The sequence below is a fragment of the Nycticebus coucang genome, chromosome 10 (genome assembly GCF_027406575.1).
Source record: "Nycticebus coucang isolate mNycCou1 chromosome 10, mNycCou1.pri, whole genome shotgun sequence".
Classification (NCBI taxonomy): Eukaryota; Metazoa; Chordata; class Mammalia; order Primates; family Lorisidae; genus Nycticebus; species Nycticebus coucang.
The window spans coordinates 114,798,302-114,813,176 of NC_069789.1; the positions used below are offsets into that span (position 1 = coordinate 114,798,302).

Below are 14,875 nucleotides of genomic sequence, written 5' to 3' on the forward strand. Positions count from 1 at the left end.
TGTAATATACACACACATAGGTGCCCATACGCAGTTCATGTATATAACACATGTGTTGTATATACGCTATACGTTATTTTATGATTGGTGTTGATACATGCATGAGTGTATGTATCAGAGTTTCTCAGTCACCTGATCCTAGTTCAGTAAATTGGGGGTGGGGCTCTAAAATCCGCTTGTCTGACAAGCTCCCAGGTGACATTGACATAGCTGGCCCAGGGACATCGTCTGAGAAGCAAACTGCAGACTGCACCATCCAGTATGGTAGCCCCTGGCCAGTGTGACTACTGAGCCCGTGAGACTGGGTTGAGGAACCAGATGTTTAATGGTATTTAATTTTAACTAAGTGAAATTTAAATTTTAAAAAGTGGTGTAAGATATTTTTCTGTTAGACACAATTTCAGTGTTTTGATAGTACGGCATCTTACTTGGGTCACTGGAAATTGAGTGCCTGAACTGAGACGTTCTGTGTGAGATACACGATGGATTTTGAAAAAAAAAAAAAGAGTTGAAAATACCTCCTCACTAATTTTTTACATTGATCATGTGTTAAACTTATTGAATGTTTTAGATCCACTGGGTTAAAGGTCTTATTAAAATTAAATTCGTCTTTTTTCAATGTGAGAGTGTTTGGCACCTCCCCTGGGTGAAGGGCTCAACAACTTGAACTTTACTTTAGAATTGAGAACAATGCAACGTAAATATTTGTACCTTCAAATGAATCTGAAATTAAAAACTTTTTTTTCACCTTTTTCACTTTTTAAAACGTAGCTACTAGAAAATTTTCACTTGTTTACGTGGCAACCATATACAGCTTGGGTGAAGCCTCATTTTTTGCTATAATGCTTATGGCACTACTTGCTCATTAGACTTCGACCTTTTGTGTTCTCTACTATTCTACCCCATTTTTTAAGAAGTGCAGATTGCCGCGCTATAGTGATTTCGTGTTCATGGTTTGGGGGTGACCAGCAGGAAAGGGTGCAACCCCCTGCCCCCGCGCCTCTGTGTGCTTTCTCTCAGCAGCACGCTGACTGGGCTGTTGGTCTCCCACATCGCAGAGGAGGAAACTGAGGCCGGACAAAGTGAGTAACTTGCCCCAAGTTCCCCAGCTCAGACTAGCAATTTGAATGCCAGCCTGGTGGCTTTATTAGCCTGAGCTCTGCCCAGCCCCCACTGTCTCACCGTTGCCGAAACTCCTGGAAGAGGATGCGGTTGGGGAAGCCCTGGCGACAGATGCGGATGCCCTCCAGGACACCATTGCAGCGCAGCTGGTCCAACACCAGCCTTGGCTCCAACTTCCCAGCCTGGGGAGAGTGGATGGACACACGGGGTCAGTAGAGGCCACACGTTGAATCTTGGCCATTTCACATAGGTCAACCTGCCATTTACTGAGCATATGCCAGGCACTGTTTTAGGCACTGGGAAGACAGCAATGCTCAAGCCAGGGAAAAATGCCTGCCCTGGGGAGCCGAGAGCCCAGTGGGAAAAGCTGACAATAATAGAAGTCAAGCAATCACTATTAACTCTGAGGAGTAAAGAAGAAATAACAAGTGCTGGGGAGATAAGATCAGCAGAGAGGCAGAGTGGGCAGAGCTGGATTGGTGCTGGCAAAAAGCTTCACTGAGACATGGTACGTGAACAGAGCCTGTAAATCAGGTGCCCTCAAACTGCAGCCCGCGGGCCACATGAGGCAGTGTGATTGTATTTGTTCCCGTTTTGTTTTTTTACTCCAAAATAAGATATGTGCAGTGTGCATAGGAATTTGTTCATAGTTTGTTTGTTTTTTTAAACTATAGTCTGGCCCTCCGACGGTCTGAGGGACAGTGAATTGGCCCCCTGTTTAAAAAGTTTGAGGACACCTGATGTAAATCATTTTTGGTGATTAGCTTCTGTTGCCTTTTCTTTTCTTTTTTCACCAGTTATAGACAAATGGCAAAATCTAAAAAGTATAAAAATGCAGCCAGGTGTGGGGGCTCACACCTGTAATCCTTGAATCAGAGAGGCTGAGACAGGCAGATGGCTTGAGCTCAGGAGTTCGAGACCAGCCTGAGCAAGAGCACGACCCTGTCTCTACTAAAAAAATAGATAAAAAAAGAAACTAGCTGGGCTCCTGTAGTCCCAGCTACTCAGGAAGCTGAGGCATGAGGACTGCCTGAGCCCAAGAGTTTGAGGTTGCTGTGAGCTATGATGACATCATGGCACTTTATTCAGGGTGATAGAGTAAGACGCTGTCTCAAAAAGAAAAAAAACAAGAAGAAGAAGAGAAAGAAAGCAAGCATAAAAATGCAAATGACACAGGCTGTTATTTTATATACAACCAAGAAAGAAAAGAAAACCTTGCAATTAAACTCTGGCAGGTCATTGATTGTAAAGCAACATTCCAAATTCAGAGATGCTAGTGTGGAGAAATATGTGGCTCAGGTTTGACAAAATATGGTATTTTCAGACACGAGAAACCGGATACACACACACAGGCCCACCCAACCACTACAGCTCCCACTTTCCGAGGACAGTGTAAGCCTTGAGCACCTAGTTTTGTGGTCTAATTTTCTACTCACTTAGACCCTTCTCTGTAGGGCCCATTCTCTAATTTTTCCAAATGAGAAAAATTTTCAGTGGCCTATGGGGTGGGGCATGGCCTTCCAACATCCATGCAATGTTCCTGGCACTAGTGACCTTCCAGGCTCTAGGTGAAGTCTTTTCTGCCTGGAATACCATTCATCCTTCAGAACTCAGTTATCACCTCCTCCAGGGAGCCTTCCCTGACTTCACGGGACAGATTAACCCCTATGTGACACCACTCCTACAGATTCAACCAGGCATTCATTTTGGGTGGTTAGTTGAATGCCTGAGTGCACCTGATCAGACTGTGAACTTTTTGAAGATAGGAGTTGGCTGTGCTTTTCTCTCCAATGTATCACCAGCACCTGCACCTGGCACAATAGATGCTCAGTACATTTAAGTCATGTGAATGAATGACTTTTCCCAACAGGGCACTGAGTCTGGGAACTGAACCAATTTGCTCAAAGTCACACAGCCAATGGAAGGGAGTCCTGGAATCAAATGCAGCTCCAGCCAAGTCCAGACCTTTATCCACTGCCAGAGCCACCCTGCCCTCCCCTGGCTGTGTCACTCACCCTCTTCTCATGATTGGGGACAATGCAGCGGACAAAACTGGGGTTGGTGTTGCTGAGTGTGGCCATGAGGCGGCTCAGGGACTCCTTGTAGAGCTGTCCCACTGTCCGGAACATGCCCCGACGGGGGCGGCCACCAGGTGGGCCTTCCCCAAGGCTGCTTACCTGTTCCAGCCCCACGATGCCCTCCACTGTAGGGGAGGAAACAAATGCAGAGAGAAGAGAGTTAGGGGTCAGTTTTAGGGAAAGGTCTTATCATTTATAGGACCTCACGTTTTACATATGAAATGCCTCACACAGCCTATAAGGTAGGTATCATTGGCTCTATTGGAAAGATGGGCAAATTCAGGCTAAGGAAGTTGGGAGACTGTTTCAGGCCACAAAGCTTAGAAACTGAAGATCCAGGATTAGAAGCCAGGAGGTAAGGGTCCTCTCAAAGCCTGGTTGTTGACCCCTTTTTTCCTTAAGGACACGATCCCCATTTTCCTTACCAGCAAATGATGATAATGATGGCAACAAATGCTTCTCTAGCACTTCTACTCTGCTAGGCATGGCTTAAAGCCACGTGCACACAATGACTTTATAAGCCTATAAGAATCATTCCCATTTTACAGATAAGGAAAGTGAGGCACAGGGAGGGAAAACAGTGATAACAAACCTAGCCCAACTGCATTTTAGGAAACATAGAAAACAGAAAAAGCTGTAAAAAAGTCTTGCTTGTATGTGCAATAAAAGTCTGAAATATGGTAAACTGCCTCCACGTTACCCATTTTTCCAGAAAGACTGGATTTCACGTCTATTCTCTCTATTGCCCCTTGGTGGTGCTCCTTTAGCTAGTGAAAAATATCCATTCTTTCCTTCCTGATTGATCTTGAATCATACCTGGTGTCTTAGGAACCCACAGGTAGGGTGGAATCTGATGAACTGCAAAACTCAGCCCATCTAAGTGTCATTGGCTGTCAACTAGATAATCCATGCTCAGGGCAGAGCAAGGCCTGGCACCTGGTAGGGCACGAATGTGCTAGTTTCCTCCACAGATTCAACCCTCCCACTCTCCCATACACCCAGTTATTTCAAAATCATTATTTATTAAGTTCTTTTATTATTATTTTAAAATATGGAACACTTCACAAATTTGTGTGTCATCCTTGTGCAGGGGCCATGCTAATTTTCTCTGTATCAATCCAATTTTAGTATATGTGATGTGAACAGGAGCACCATTTATTAAGTTCTTATAGCAGAGATATGAGCTAAGGTCCTGGGAACCTGATGTTCCAGGTTCAAATCCTGGCTCCGCCATTTACTGGCTGTGTGACCTCAGGCAAGTTACTTAATCTCTCTGTTTCAGTTTCCTATTTGGATAATGGGGATTATAATACTAATACCTACATTATGAAGTTGTTTGGAGGATTCTGGGTATCAATAATATAAAACAGCTTCACACAGCAAATGGCCCATAGTAAGTGTTCAGAAAACACCAGCCAATATCATCACAGCTGTTTGTATTTTTACATGAAGGTTAGATAGAAGGATAGAAGAAAGGGCCCTCCTGCTACTGAGCCTGGAAACTGCTGAGGGAGCCAACAAGGAAGGAGAGGAAGATGGAGAGATTCCCATATAAAGAGGAGAAGGGACATATGTTCAAAACCAGGTTCCCAGCCCAACAGGTCCACCCTCCTCATGCAGTCAGCCTCACCCATTGATGCAGAGGCACCCACCCCCTGGTGGAGAAACAGCAGAACTGAACCTCCCTGCAGATCCTGGAGGCGATGGTGGGAACGAGCCAAGGAAAGAGAACTGCTGGAAACCCCCATGTTCTGGGAAGTAAGGACAGGTGTATGTATGCGGGGGTGGGCATAGGGAAGATGGCAGATTGATGGCAAGAAGAGATGCAGGGAAAGAGAGGGAGGACAGAATGTGGCAGGAAGAAAAAAGAGACAGTTATTAGTCAGCAGCATAGGGCAAAGGAGGAGGGAAACACCGAATGGTGGCAGTGAACTTTTAACGCCCTGGTCACCTTTCTATCTACCCACTGAGCACATCAATGTTGGCTGAAGGATGAACATCTTCGGTGAAAACTGAGCACCAGACAAAAAAAAAACTCTTTCCCTAGAGGGGGTATCTGGTTTATTGGGTACCCTTTATTTGCTCTAGCTGTCAGAAAGCTTGAGAACTAACATATTTTGCCATGTATGATGCACACTTTTTGCTCAAAATTTTCAAGAAAAGGGTGGCGCCTATGGCTCAGTGGATAGGGCACCGGCCCCATATACCGAGGGTGGCAGGTGCAAACCTGGCCCCAGAAAACTGCAACAAAAAAATAGCCGGGTGTTGTGGTGGGCGCCTGTGGTCCCAGCTACTCGGGAGGCCGAGGCAGGAGAATCGCCTAAGCCCAGGAGCTGGAGGTTACTGTGAGCTGTGTGACGCCACGGTACTCTACTGAGGGCGATAAACTGAGACTCTGTCTCTACAAAAAAAAAAAAAAAATTTTTTTTCGAGAGAAAAATAAGGATGCACATTATACATGGGTAGTATCATTTGTTACCAGTATATAAAATTTCTTGTATCTTGTGTTTTATAATTATTTATTACATAAATTTCTTGTACCATAATACGTTAAAAAATAAATGCTAAAATGCCTTTATGGTACATGAAACAAGCACTTGAATATAAGCCAATAAAAATTTGAATCAAAAAATTAAAATGAAAGATATTTTCTCCCCAAAAAGTTTGGGCCCAAATCATGGATGCACATTATACCTGGGAGTATAGTATACATGGCAAATTATGGTAGCTGGGTGCTCTCAGCCCACTTGTTTTTGCCTCCCAGAGGAGAGCTTTTTCATTTGCTTTTTCTCTGGGCTGCCAGGATACTGGGTGCCCAACTCTGGCCTAAAGGCAGGTGCAGTGGAGACTAGTGTAAAAATGGCCCCAAGTCCCCATTTTTGTCTGTTTTCTCATCCTTTGACTGTGACTTAAAGCTCCTTGAATCTGGGTTGACCTGTGATGAGCTTTGTTTAGGAGAACTGTGGAGGAAGTAACACTGTGCTAGCTCCAAGCTTAAGATTCAGGGAGTTTCACAGCTTAGACTTTCTGTCTTGGAGCCCTTTGGGAGTCCGGCACACATGGAGCAGCACGAATGAGAGGTCACTGGTGGGAATTAAAGATAGGGATAGATTTTCAGTCTAGAGATGATTCTCATAGCAGAGTCTTATTCTGTCCCTAGATATCAAACACTACTTTTCAATCCTTCTTGTGGAAACTACAGGTATATGAGACCAAAGAATTAAAATTTCTCTTTCTAACATGAGCTCACAAGATCAAGAACTCCATGCTCTTTTGCTGTATGAGTTTGTTTTGGGAACAATTCATCTTGCTCATTTTATTTTCTTGCCTAATTGCATAGGTTGGTATTTTTACAGCTATCCTTTTCACTTCAAAAAATGATTAAGGCAAACAGACAAATGCCAGAAATCTGAAGTCTGGAAAAACCAAGATGCTGGCTCTGACAGTTCTATAAAACCATTTCTTAAACTTCCTCTAAACATAAGGGTGGCAGACAAGGCTTGGAAAGGCTAGAGTCTTTTTTTTTTTTTTTTTTTCCAAAATGCTTTGCAGTTTGGCCGGGGCCGGGTTTGAACCCACCACCCTCAGCATATGGGGCCGGCACCCTACTCACTGAGCCACAGGCGCCGCCCGAAAGGCTAGAGTCTTACTCAAGGCATTTGGTTTTTCTGCCTATGCCTTCTGGAAATATCAGTTCTAAAAGGTCCCAAACTCACAACGGCCTTACTGGAGCAGGAAAGCTTCCAAAACCATATCCTATTCTGTTATTCTTTTCCTCTGCTCTGGGAGAATGCAAAGGGCTTTGAAAGAGAGGGAGGGAGGGAGGGAGGGAGGGAAGGAAGGAAGGAAGGAAGGAAGGAAGGAAGGAAGGGAGGGAGGGAGGGAGGGAGGGAGGGAGGGAGGGAGGGAGGGAAGGGAAGGGAGGGGAAGGGAAGGAAGAAAGAAAGGAAAGAAGGAAGGAAGGAAAGAAGGAAAGAAAGAAAGGGAAGGGAAGGAAAGGAAGGAAAGGAAGGAAAGAAAGAAAGAAAGAAAGAAAGAGCCTACAAGTTGACCAACCTTGCATAACATCACATCTGAGTTCTCCTGTTGTTATTTTTCAGCAAAATCTTTTAATTTTTATGGGAACATATGCTATCTACAAATAACAAGCTTATCCCTGTCTCTCTCTCTCTCTTTTTTTTCACAATATTCATATGCTTGTTTTTTCCCCAGTCTGATTGTATAGGCTAGTATTGCTGAAAACAATGTTCACAGTGGGCATCCTTGTCTTGTTCCTGTTTTGTCCTTGAGTGTGATGCTGGCTTGAGATGTCAATCAATCAATCTGGCCATCACTGACTGGAAATATTATTTGTGAGGCTGTACATTCTGAGTCTGAGCACACAACCCAAGGTTCAGACCACAGTCCCCAAAACAAAGCTCTTCACACTGCAGGTTGGCAGAAGGGATACCCAGACCATCAAGGACAAGGCTGGGGAAGCTGGTCCTCACCATCTTTCCAGATTTCTGCTGTTAGCCGGTCTGTGCTTTGGTGAAGCAGGGCTGCAACGTTGTCATTCAGAGGGTCCATGTTTTTCATCAGCCACTCATTGGCCTTGTAGTCGACCTGAATGAAGTTGGGCAGAGGCAGGAGGTGGTTTACACGGCTCCAGATTTCCCAAGGAGACTCAGAGCTCTGAGACGCCCAGCGCTGGGGCTCACCATGGACAGGAGCGTTGGTGCCACCTTGTGTCCATATCCTGTACTGCACCCGGCCAGCGTGGAGTCGGGGGCTCTCCTCCTTCTCCATATGCTCCCTGCATCCTCTCCATGAGCTCTTTCTCCATCACTTTCGCTCTTTCTACCCTGGCCGCCCTGCCTTCCTCATCATTCCTTGAACACGCAAGCTTACACCCATCTCTGGGTTCTTACCCCTGTAGTTCCCACCACCTGGTATTCCCTTACTGTGGACATTCACATGACTGGCTCCTTCCGAGTACTCAGGGCTTTGCTTTGAGGCTCCCCCAAAGTCACAGTCCTGACCAGCACATGTGCACCACACACACACAAATGGGGCTTCCCGGGCAGCGACCAGGTCTGATGTGGTCTAACATGAGGCTGGGCAAGGGGGAGGTCTTAGACAATGTCTGGGGGATAAACTGAGTGCCAGGTGTAGACCCCAGGGGTCTCCCAGCTCCAGCCTTTGTGCTATTTTTTTTTTTTTTGAGACAGTCTCACTTTGTCACCCTCAATAGAGGCCGTAGTGTCACAGCTCACAGCAACCTCAAACTCTTGCCTCAGCCTCCCAAGTAGGGGGGGACTACAGGTGCCTGCCACAACGCCTGGCTTTTTTTTGGTTGTAGTTGCCATTGTTGTTCTGCAGGTCTGGGTTGGATTCAAAGCCACCAGCTCCAGTGTATTGTGCTGGCACCCTCCCCTCTGAGCTACAGGCGCCGAGCCATTTTGTGCTGTTTTTTGTTCCCAGTGCCTGGAGAGCTCTTCCCGCCCCCACTCTCCTCCACCTGCCCTCTGCTGGCTGTCTGTTACTCATCACTGAGGCCAGGGAGGAGCAGAGGAAGGCTCATGGCCAAGTCTAGCCTGCCACTTCTGTTTGTAAATGGTTTTGTTGGAACATTGTCTTCACTGATGTCTTCATTTACATATTATTAGTGGCTTCTTTTGTTCTTCATTAGGATCATGTAGTTGTAACAGAGATTGTATGGATCACAGAGCTAAAACTACTTACTATCTGGCTTCTTACAGAAAATGTTTGCTGACCCTTGATTTAGATTTCAGATTGAGCGTTATTCTTTTCTATGAAACCTTCCCTGACATTTCATCCCTGGCTCTGACACTACCTTTAGATGCCCCCCCCCCATTAAAACACCTATCAGCCTTATAGCCTAAAGGTCTGTATTTGTTTCCCCCTCAAACAAGGAACTTTGTGAGGACAGAAATCATGTCTGACTCACACCCCTAGCTTTGCTCAACACAGAGCTGGCATGATACACAAAAGTTCTTTGGACATGTTTGCTGACCGACTGAATAAAATGCACCTAGTTTTCCTCCTGGTGAACTCCTACCTATCCCTCAAAACCTACTGCAAATATATCCTCCTTAAGGACGGTTTTGTTCTTTGGGCTCTCCTAGCCTGTACCCTGTCTGGAAATCAGGAAACCCCTGATTTCCCTCTGTACCCTCCCCGTATCTTGATTCCCCACACCCGCCCACATGCCCCCAAGGCTAGGCTCAGCCCCTACCTTGCCAGCATAGTGCAAGACACTGAAGTCAGCTTGATCCCGCAGGTGCCTTGGCCGCTGGAACTTGGGGTGGCCACCCTGCTCCTGGGCTACCTTCTCCACAAACGACTTATCGGTGGCCTTTGGGAACCAGCACTCTTCGTCTAGCAGGGCCAAGAGTCCAGGGGGGTTTGCCTGGCCATTCATATGAGGGGAGAGTAAGTCAGACCCCTAGATAATGGACACTTATGCTGCTGCTAATTTTTAGTAATACTTGAACATACAACCGTACGCGAGAACAACAGTTATGGTAAGAGCCTCTGAGTGACCTACTTATGTGAGCCAGTGCAATGGCGGGCATGCTCTGGGTCCTGACTATCTAATGGTCACAACAGATCCAGGAAGCAGGTGCTCTCATCTTCCTACAGAACCAGTGGAGTGCCCTGAGGCCCAGCAGGTAAGGAGCTGGACAAGGTTGCACAGACAGCAGGGGAGACGGATTTCAACCCAGGGTGCAGGTGGAGAGGGGTCTGGGGCTCACCGGCCGCTCAATGAGGTCAATGCAGGGCTGCAGGTCGAGGCCAAAGTCGAGGAAGGTCCAGGGGATGCCCTCGCGCTGGTACTCCTCCTGCTCCAGCACGAACATGGTGTGGTTGAAGAGCTGCTGCAGCTTCTCATTGGTATAGTTGATGCAGAGCTGCTCGAAGGAGTTCAGCTGTGGGGACAAAGGACATGTGAGTAGGAGGGACAGAGAGGGGGACAGAGACCCACAGAGAGAGAGACAGATCCAAAGAAAGAAGGACAGAGACCTGGAGAGAGGGGTACAGAGACCCAGAGAGAGGGGGACAGAGACCCAGAGAGAGGAAGACAGAGATCAGAGAGAGGACAGAGAAACAAGGCCAGAGTGAAGGAGCTCCCACACCCCCATTCCTGCATGAGGGCCGACCTGGAAAATCTCAAAGCCTGCGATGTCCAGGATGCCCAGGAAGGAGGCACCCTGGCGGGGGCTGCGATCCAAAGCACGGTTGAGACGCAAGACCAGCCAGCGGAAGAGACGCTCGTAGGTGGCTTTGGCCAGGGCTTCCAGCGCGAAGTCAGCCTGCAGGGCAGGGTCACAGAGAGGGTGCAGCCTGCACATCAGCCACCCAGGAGACATGGGGTGTGGACAGGGCAGGGGGCGGGTCCTTGTGCATGGTGCCCTTGGGGTTCACCTCCCAGCTTCTTGATCATAAATACCACAGGAACAACAGTTGAATAGTATTGAAGTCCTTCTGCATGTGAGGTACTATGCAAGGTGCTCAGGGCATATTAACTGATGAAATGAGTCCTCCCCCTGCCACTCAAACCAATTTCTATGGCACAGCAGTTAAGAGTGTGGGCTCTGGAGCCAAAGAACCTGGGTTCAATGACCAGTTCTACCACTCAGAGGCTGTGTGACCTTGGACACATGAATAAACCTCTCTGTGCCTCAATTTCTTCATCTATAAAATGAAGACTGACAATAGTTCCCCACCTGAGAACTCCCCATCTCCCCCACTTTCTACTTCATCCTCATACTTCAATGCCTGGCCTGAGGCCAGCAGAGGCTGCTGCCTGACAGCTGGATTTTGGAAATCTCCTTGACTTGTGTTCTTTCCTTTCCACCTTCACTTTCCACCCTGGTTGTGCCACTATCATTGCTTGCCTGGACTGCGGCTGTGGCCTTCTCACGTTTCCCTACCTCTACTTGTGTCCCTGGGCCCAATTCTCCAGGCAGCACACAAAGGGACTTTTCTATGAGACATAAATGGAATCAGATTGCTCCTTTAAAGCCTTATTGGCCTCCTACATGCTCTGAATAAAACTCACCTCCCTACTGTGGTTCCTAAGACCTTGTGTGATCTGTCCCCTGCTAACAATCATAGCTTCAACCTCCCTCTCTGTGGTTGAAGACTACACTGACTTCCCTTATATTCCCAACTTGCCAAGCTTGTTCTGGCCCCAGGGCCTGAAAGTTCACTGCCTTGAACCATCCAGGTCTCATCTCAAACATCACCTCCCTAGAGAAGACTTTCCTGACCACCCACACCTCCTCCTTCATAGAAGGCATCTCTGTCTGAAAGCAGCCTCTTCATCTTTCTTTAATATCTGTTTCCCTCTCACAACCCGAGTTCTGTGACATCCTGGTCTTGGCTTTGATTACTGCTTTTGTTCTCAGCACCCAGACCAAAGTCCACAACTGAGCAGGCACTAGGTAAAAGTCTGCTGAGTGAGAAAAATAGCACAAACTGTTTAAAGATCCTGGAGCCATGCTCCTGCCTGTTGTTAGCCCCACCTACCTGTTCCTTGGTCTGGGCTTTCTGCACATAGTCTCGGCCAACTTTGATTCGAGGGGTGAGTAGGGCTCGGGAGAAATCTGTCACCCCAAGTCCCAGGAGGCGGCAGAGCTTCTGTGCAGCTGAGGGGGAGAGGCACCAAGATTGGGTCAGCCCCGGGAAGTGGCATTGGCTCAGGAGTGGGGGATAGGGTGCAACCCCGCACTGCAGGGGGGACAGAAGATGGGCTCAGTCTTTTGCACTAGAGAGGCATTATAGTCCTGGGTGTGTACATTCGCTGGCCCAGCAATTCTCCCTCTAGGAACTGGAGGTGGCCAAAATAACCCTGGACATGAGCAAAGCCTATGCTATGAGGATGCTCATCCCAGTGTTGTTTATAATGGAGAAAACCAGGAAAGAACCTGAATGCCCCACAGAAGAGATTGGTTAGCCAGGTCAGGGCTTCTCCAATCAAATGAAGACCCTACAATCATTTAAACTACACAACTACACCAGGAACTGACTATGCAGTACATGTAAGATGTGTGCATTTCACAACATGTTCGTTTCATTTCAGATAAAAAAGGAACGCCTGTAATCCCAGCACTCTGGGAGGCTAAGGCAGGTGGATTGCTCAGGAGTTGGAGACCAGCCTGAGCAAGAGCGAGACTGCCTCTGCACTTAAAAAATAGAAAAATTAGCCAGGAGAGGTGGTGCACATCTGTAGTTGCAGCTACTCGGGAGGCTGAGGCAAGAGGATCACTTGAGCCCAAGAGTTTGAGGATACTGTGAGCTATGAAACTACAGCACTCTACCCAGGGTGACAGACAGAGCGAGACTCTACCTCAAAAAAAAAAAAAGGAAGAAGAAGAAAGAAAGAAATGAAAAGGAATTCCAAACAAATATTAGAAGCCAGTTAATGATATGCATGTGTGGGGGTGTGACCTATATGGACGTCTGCAGCTTTGAAATCCACCACAAAACCATGATGGGTGAAAAGATACACAATAAAGGAAGGACAGTGAAATATGAACAGTAGACTCTAGGTGGGATTTACTGTAAAATTCTTTCAACTTTTCTGTATCGTTGAAAACTTCGTAATAAAATGTTGCGGGAAGGAGAAGCCATTGGAATAAGCGTTCATTGAGGTGACCAAACACGAAGTAAATATTTAAAAATTAATTGTTTTTCTACATTGTAGAAAAGAGGAAAAGCAATTAAAATACAAACAAATAAAAAAATATCATTTATAACTACAAAAAAAAAAAAAAAGTCTAGGGCCTCGGTGCCCACAGCACAGTTATTACGGTGCCAGCCACATACACCCAGCTTGGCAGGTTCGAACCCAACCCTGGCCAGCTAAACAACAATGACAACTGCAACAAAAAAATAGCTGGGTGTTGTGGTGGGCACCTATAGTCCCAGCTACTTGGGAGGCTGAGGCAAGAGAATCACTTAAGCCCAAGAGTTTGAGGTTGCGGTGAGCTGTGACGCTACAGCACTCTACCGAGGGTGACACAATAAGATTCTGTCTCAAAAGAAAAAAAAAAGGTCTAGGGTGAAATCTTTTATGTGTATGTGTTGGTTTTTTTTTTTCTTTTTGAGACAGAGTCTCACTCTGTCACCCTGAGTAGAGTGTTATGGTGTCATCATAGCTCACAGCAACCTCAATCTGAGGGGCTCAAGCAATCCTCTTGGCTCAGGCTCCTGAGTAGATGGGACTATAGATGCCTGCCATGACACCAGCTAGTTTTTCTAGCAGAGATAGGGTCTCACTCTTGCTCAGGCTGGGATCAATAGGGCAGAATCTTTTGGCAAATGCAGAAACATAACAAGTTTCTAAATAAGTCCTTTTGGCTTATGTATATGTTTGAAAATTCTCTCTCTTTTTTTTTTTTTTTTGAGACAGAGTCCCATTCTGTTCCCTGGGCTAGAGTGCCATGGTGTCAGCCTAGCTCACAGCACTCTCAAACTCCTGGCCTCAAGCGATCCTCTTGCCTCAGCCTCCTAAGTACCTGGAACTACAGGTTTGCACCACCACACTCTTCTAATTTTTATATTTTTAGTAGAGACGGGGTCTTGCTTTTGCTCACGCTAGTCTCCAACTCCTGACCTCAAGTGATCCTCCTGCCTCAGCCTCCCAGGGTAGTAGAATTTCAGGCATGAGCCATTGTGCTTGGCCAATGTTTGAAACTTTTTTTTTTTAGATAGTCTCACTTTGTTGCCATTGGCAGAGTGCTGTGGCATCATAGCTCACAGCAACCTCAAACTCTTGGGCTCAAGTGATTCTCTTGCCTCAGCCTCCCAAGTAGCTGGAATTACAGGTGTCTGCCACAACGCCGGGCTATTTTTAGAGACAGTCTTGTTCTGACTCAGGCCAGTCTTGAACTCCTCAGCTCAAGCAATGTATCCACCTTGGACTCTCAGAGTGCTAGGATTACAAGCGTGAGCCACCTTGCCCGGCCTCTGAAACTTTTTACGAGAAAATATTAAGAAAAAAGTTGGACGGCGCCTGTGGCTCAAATGGGTAGGGCACCAGCCCCATATGCCAGAGGTGGTGGGTTCAAACCCAGCCCTGGCCAAAAAAAGAAAAAAGTTATGCTAGAAAACCCTTAATAAAATAGGTAACACTTTTTGAAAGGAAAACACTCAGGCTACAGAATATTATGTAATAGTGTCTCTCTTTTTCTTTTTCTTTTTCTTTTTTTTTTTTTTGTGGGGGAATTGTATAGAACAACGCCTGGATACCAGAGTGTTAAATATATGTTTTTGCAAAAGACGAGGCTGAGAGTGTGTGAGCAGGTGTGTTTCTTCTTTCTACTCGGAATTAAAACAATAATAAATACAAGCATCTATCATCCCCATAACAAGAAAACAGCTACTATAAACAGCTATAAAAGAAAAGAAAAAGGAAAAGAGAAACAAATGCTAGAAGGAAATACACCAAAATGTTGACAGCGATTACTTCTGAGAGGTGACAGTGATTACTTCTGAGAGGTGACAGTGATTATTTCCGAAAGGGGAGGCTGTGAGGATTTAAATTTCTCCTTTTTTGTGACTTTCTAATTCTTTACTTTGCATTCTATGACAAATAGTGAAGAACTAACAAACACGACTTGAAAATCACCAGGCACTGTGCCCTAGAGTACTGGGCAGCCCTTAAC

The 14,875-nt window shown here is 46.3% G+C and overlaps 1 protein-coding gene and 1 non-coding gene across 9 annotated transcripts in view; both read right to left on the reverse strand.

The window, feature by feature from the left end:
- MYH14 (myosin heavy chain 14) overlaps positions 1–14,875 on the reverse strand; it is a 100,402-nt gene that overhangs the window by 41,353 nt on the left and 44,174 nt on the right. For 7 of the 8 annotated variants that reach the window (XM_053607177.1, XM_053607176.1, XM_053607182.1 and 4 more), the window contains 7 exons: positions 11,736–11,854; positions 10,364–10,516; positions 9,959–10,132; positions 9,439–9,612; positions 7,691–7,805; positions 3,138–3,325; positions 1,183–1,304 (listed from right to left, as the gene is read on the reverse strand). In XM_053607177.1, the coding sequence (XP_053463152.1) occupies positions 1,183–1,304; positions 3,138–3,325; positions 7,691–7,805; positions 9,439–9,612; positions 9,959–10,132; positions 10,364–10,516; positions 11,736–11,854 (1,045 nt within the window). Of the gene's footprint in view, positions 1–1,182; positions 1,305–3,137; positions 3,326–4,852; positions 4,952–7,690; positions 7,806–9,438; positions 9,613–9,958; positions 10,133–10,363; positions 10,517–11,735; positions 11,855–14,875 lie in introns of all 8 variants that reach the window. The other variant, XM_053607183.1, reaches the window with a different exon arrangement.
- On the reverse strand, positions 4,246–4,352 carry LOC128597836 (U6 spliceosomal RNA). Its single transcript, XR_008383393.1, has one exon. It is a non-coding gene; the product is annotated as a U6 spliceosomal RNA (small nuclear RNA).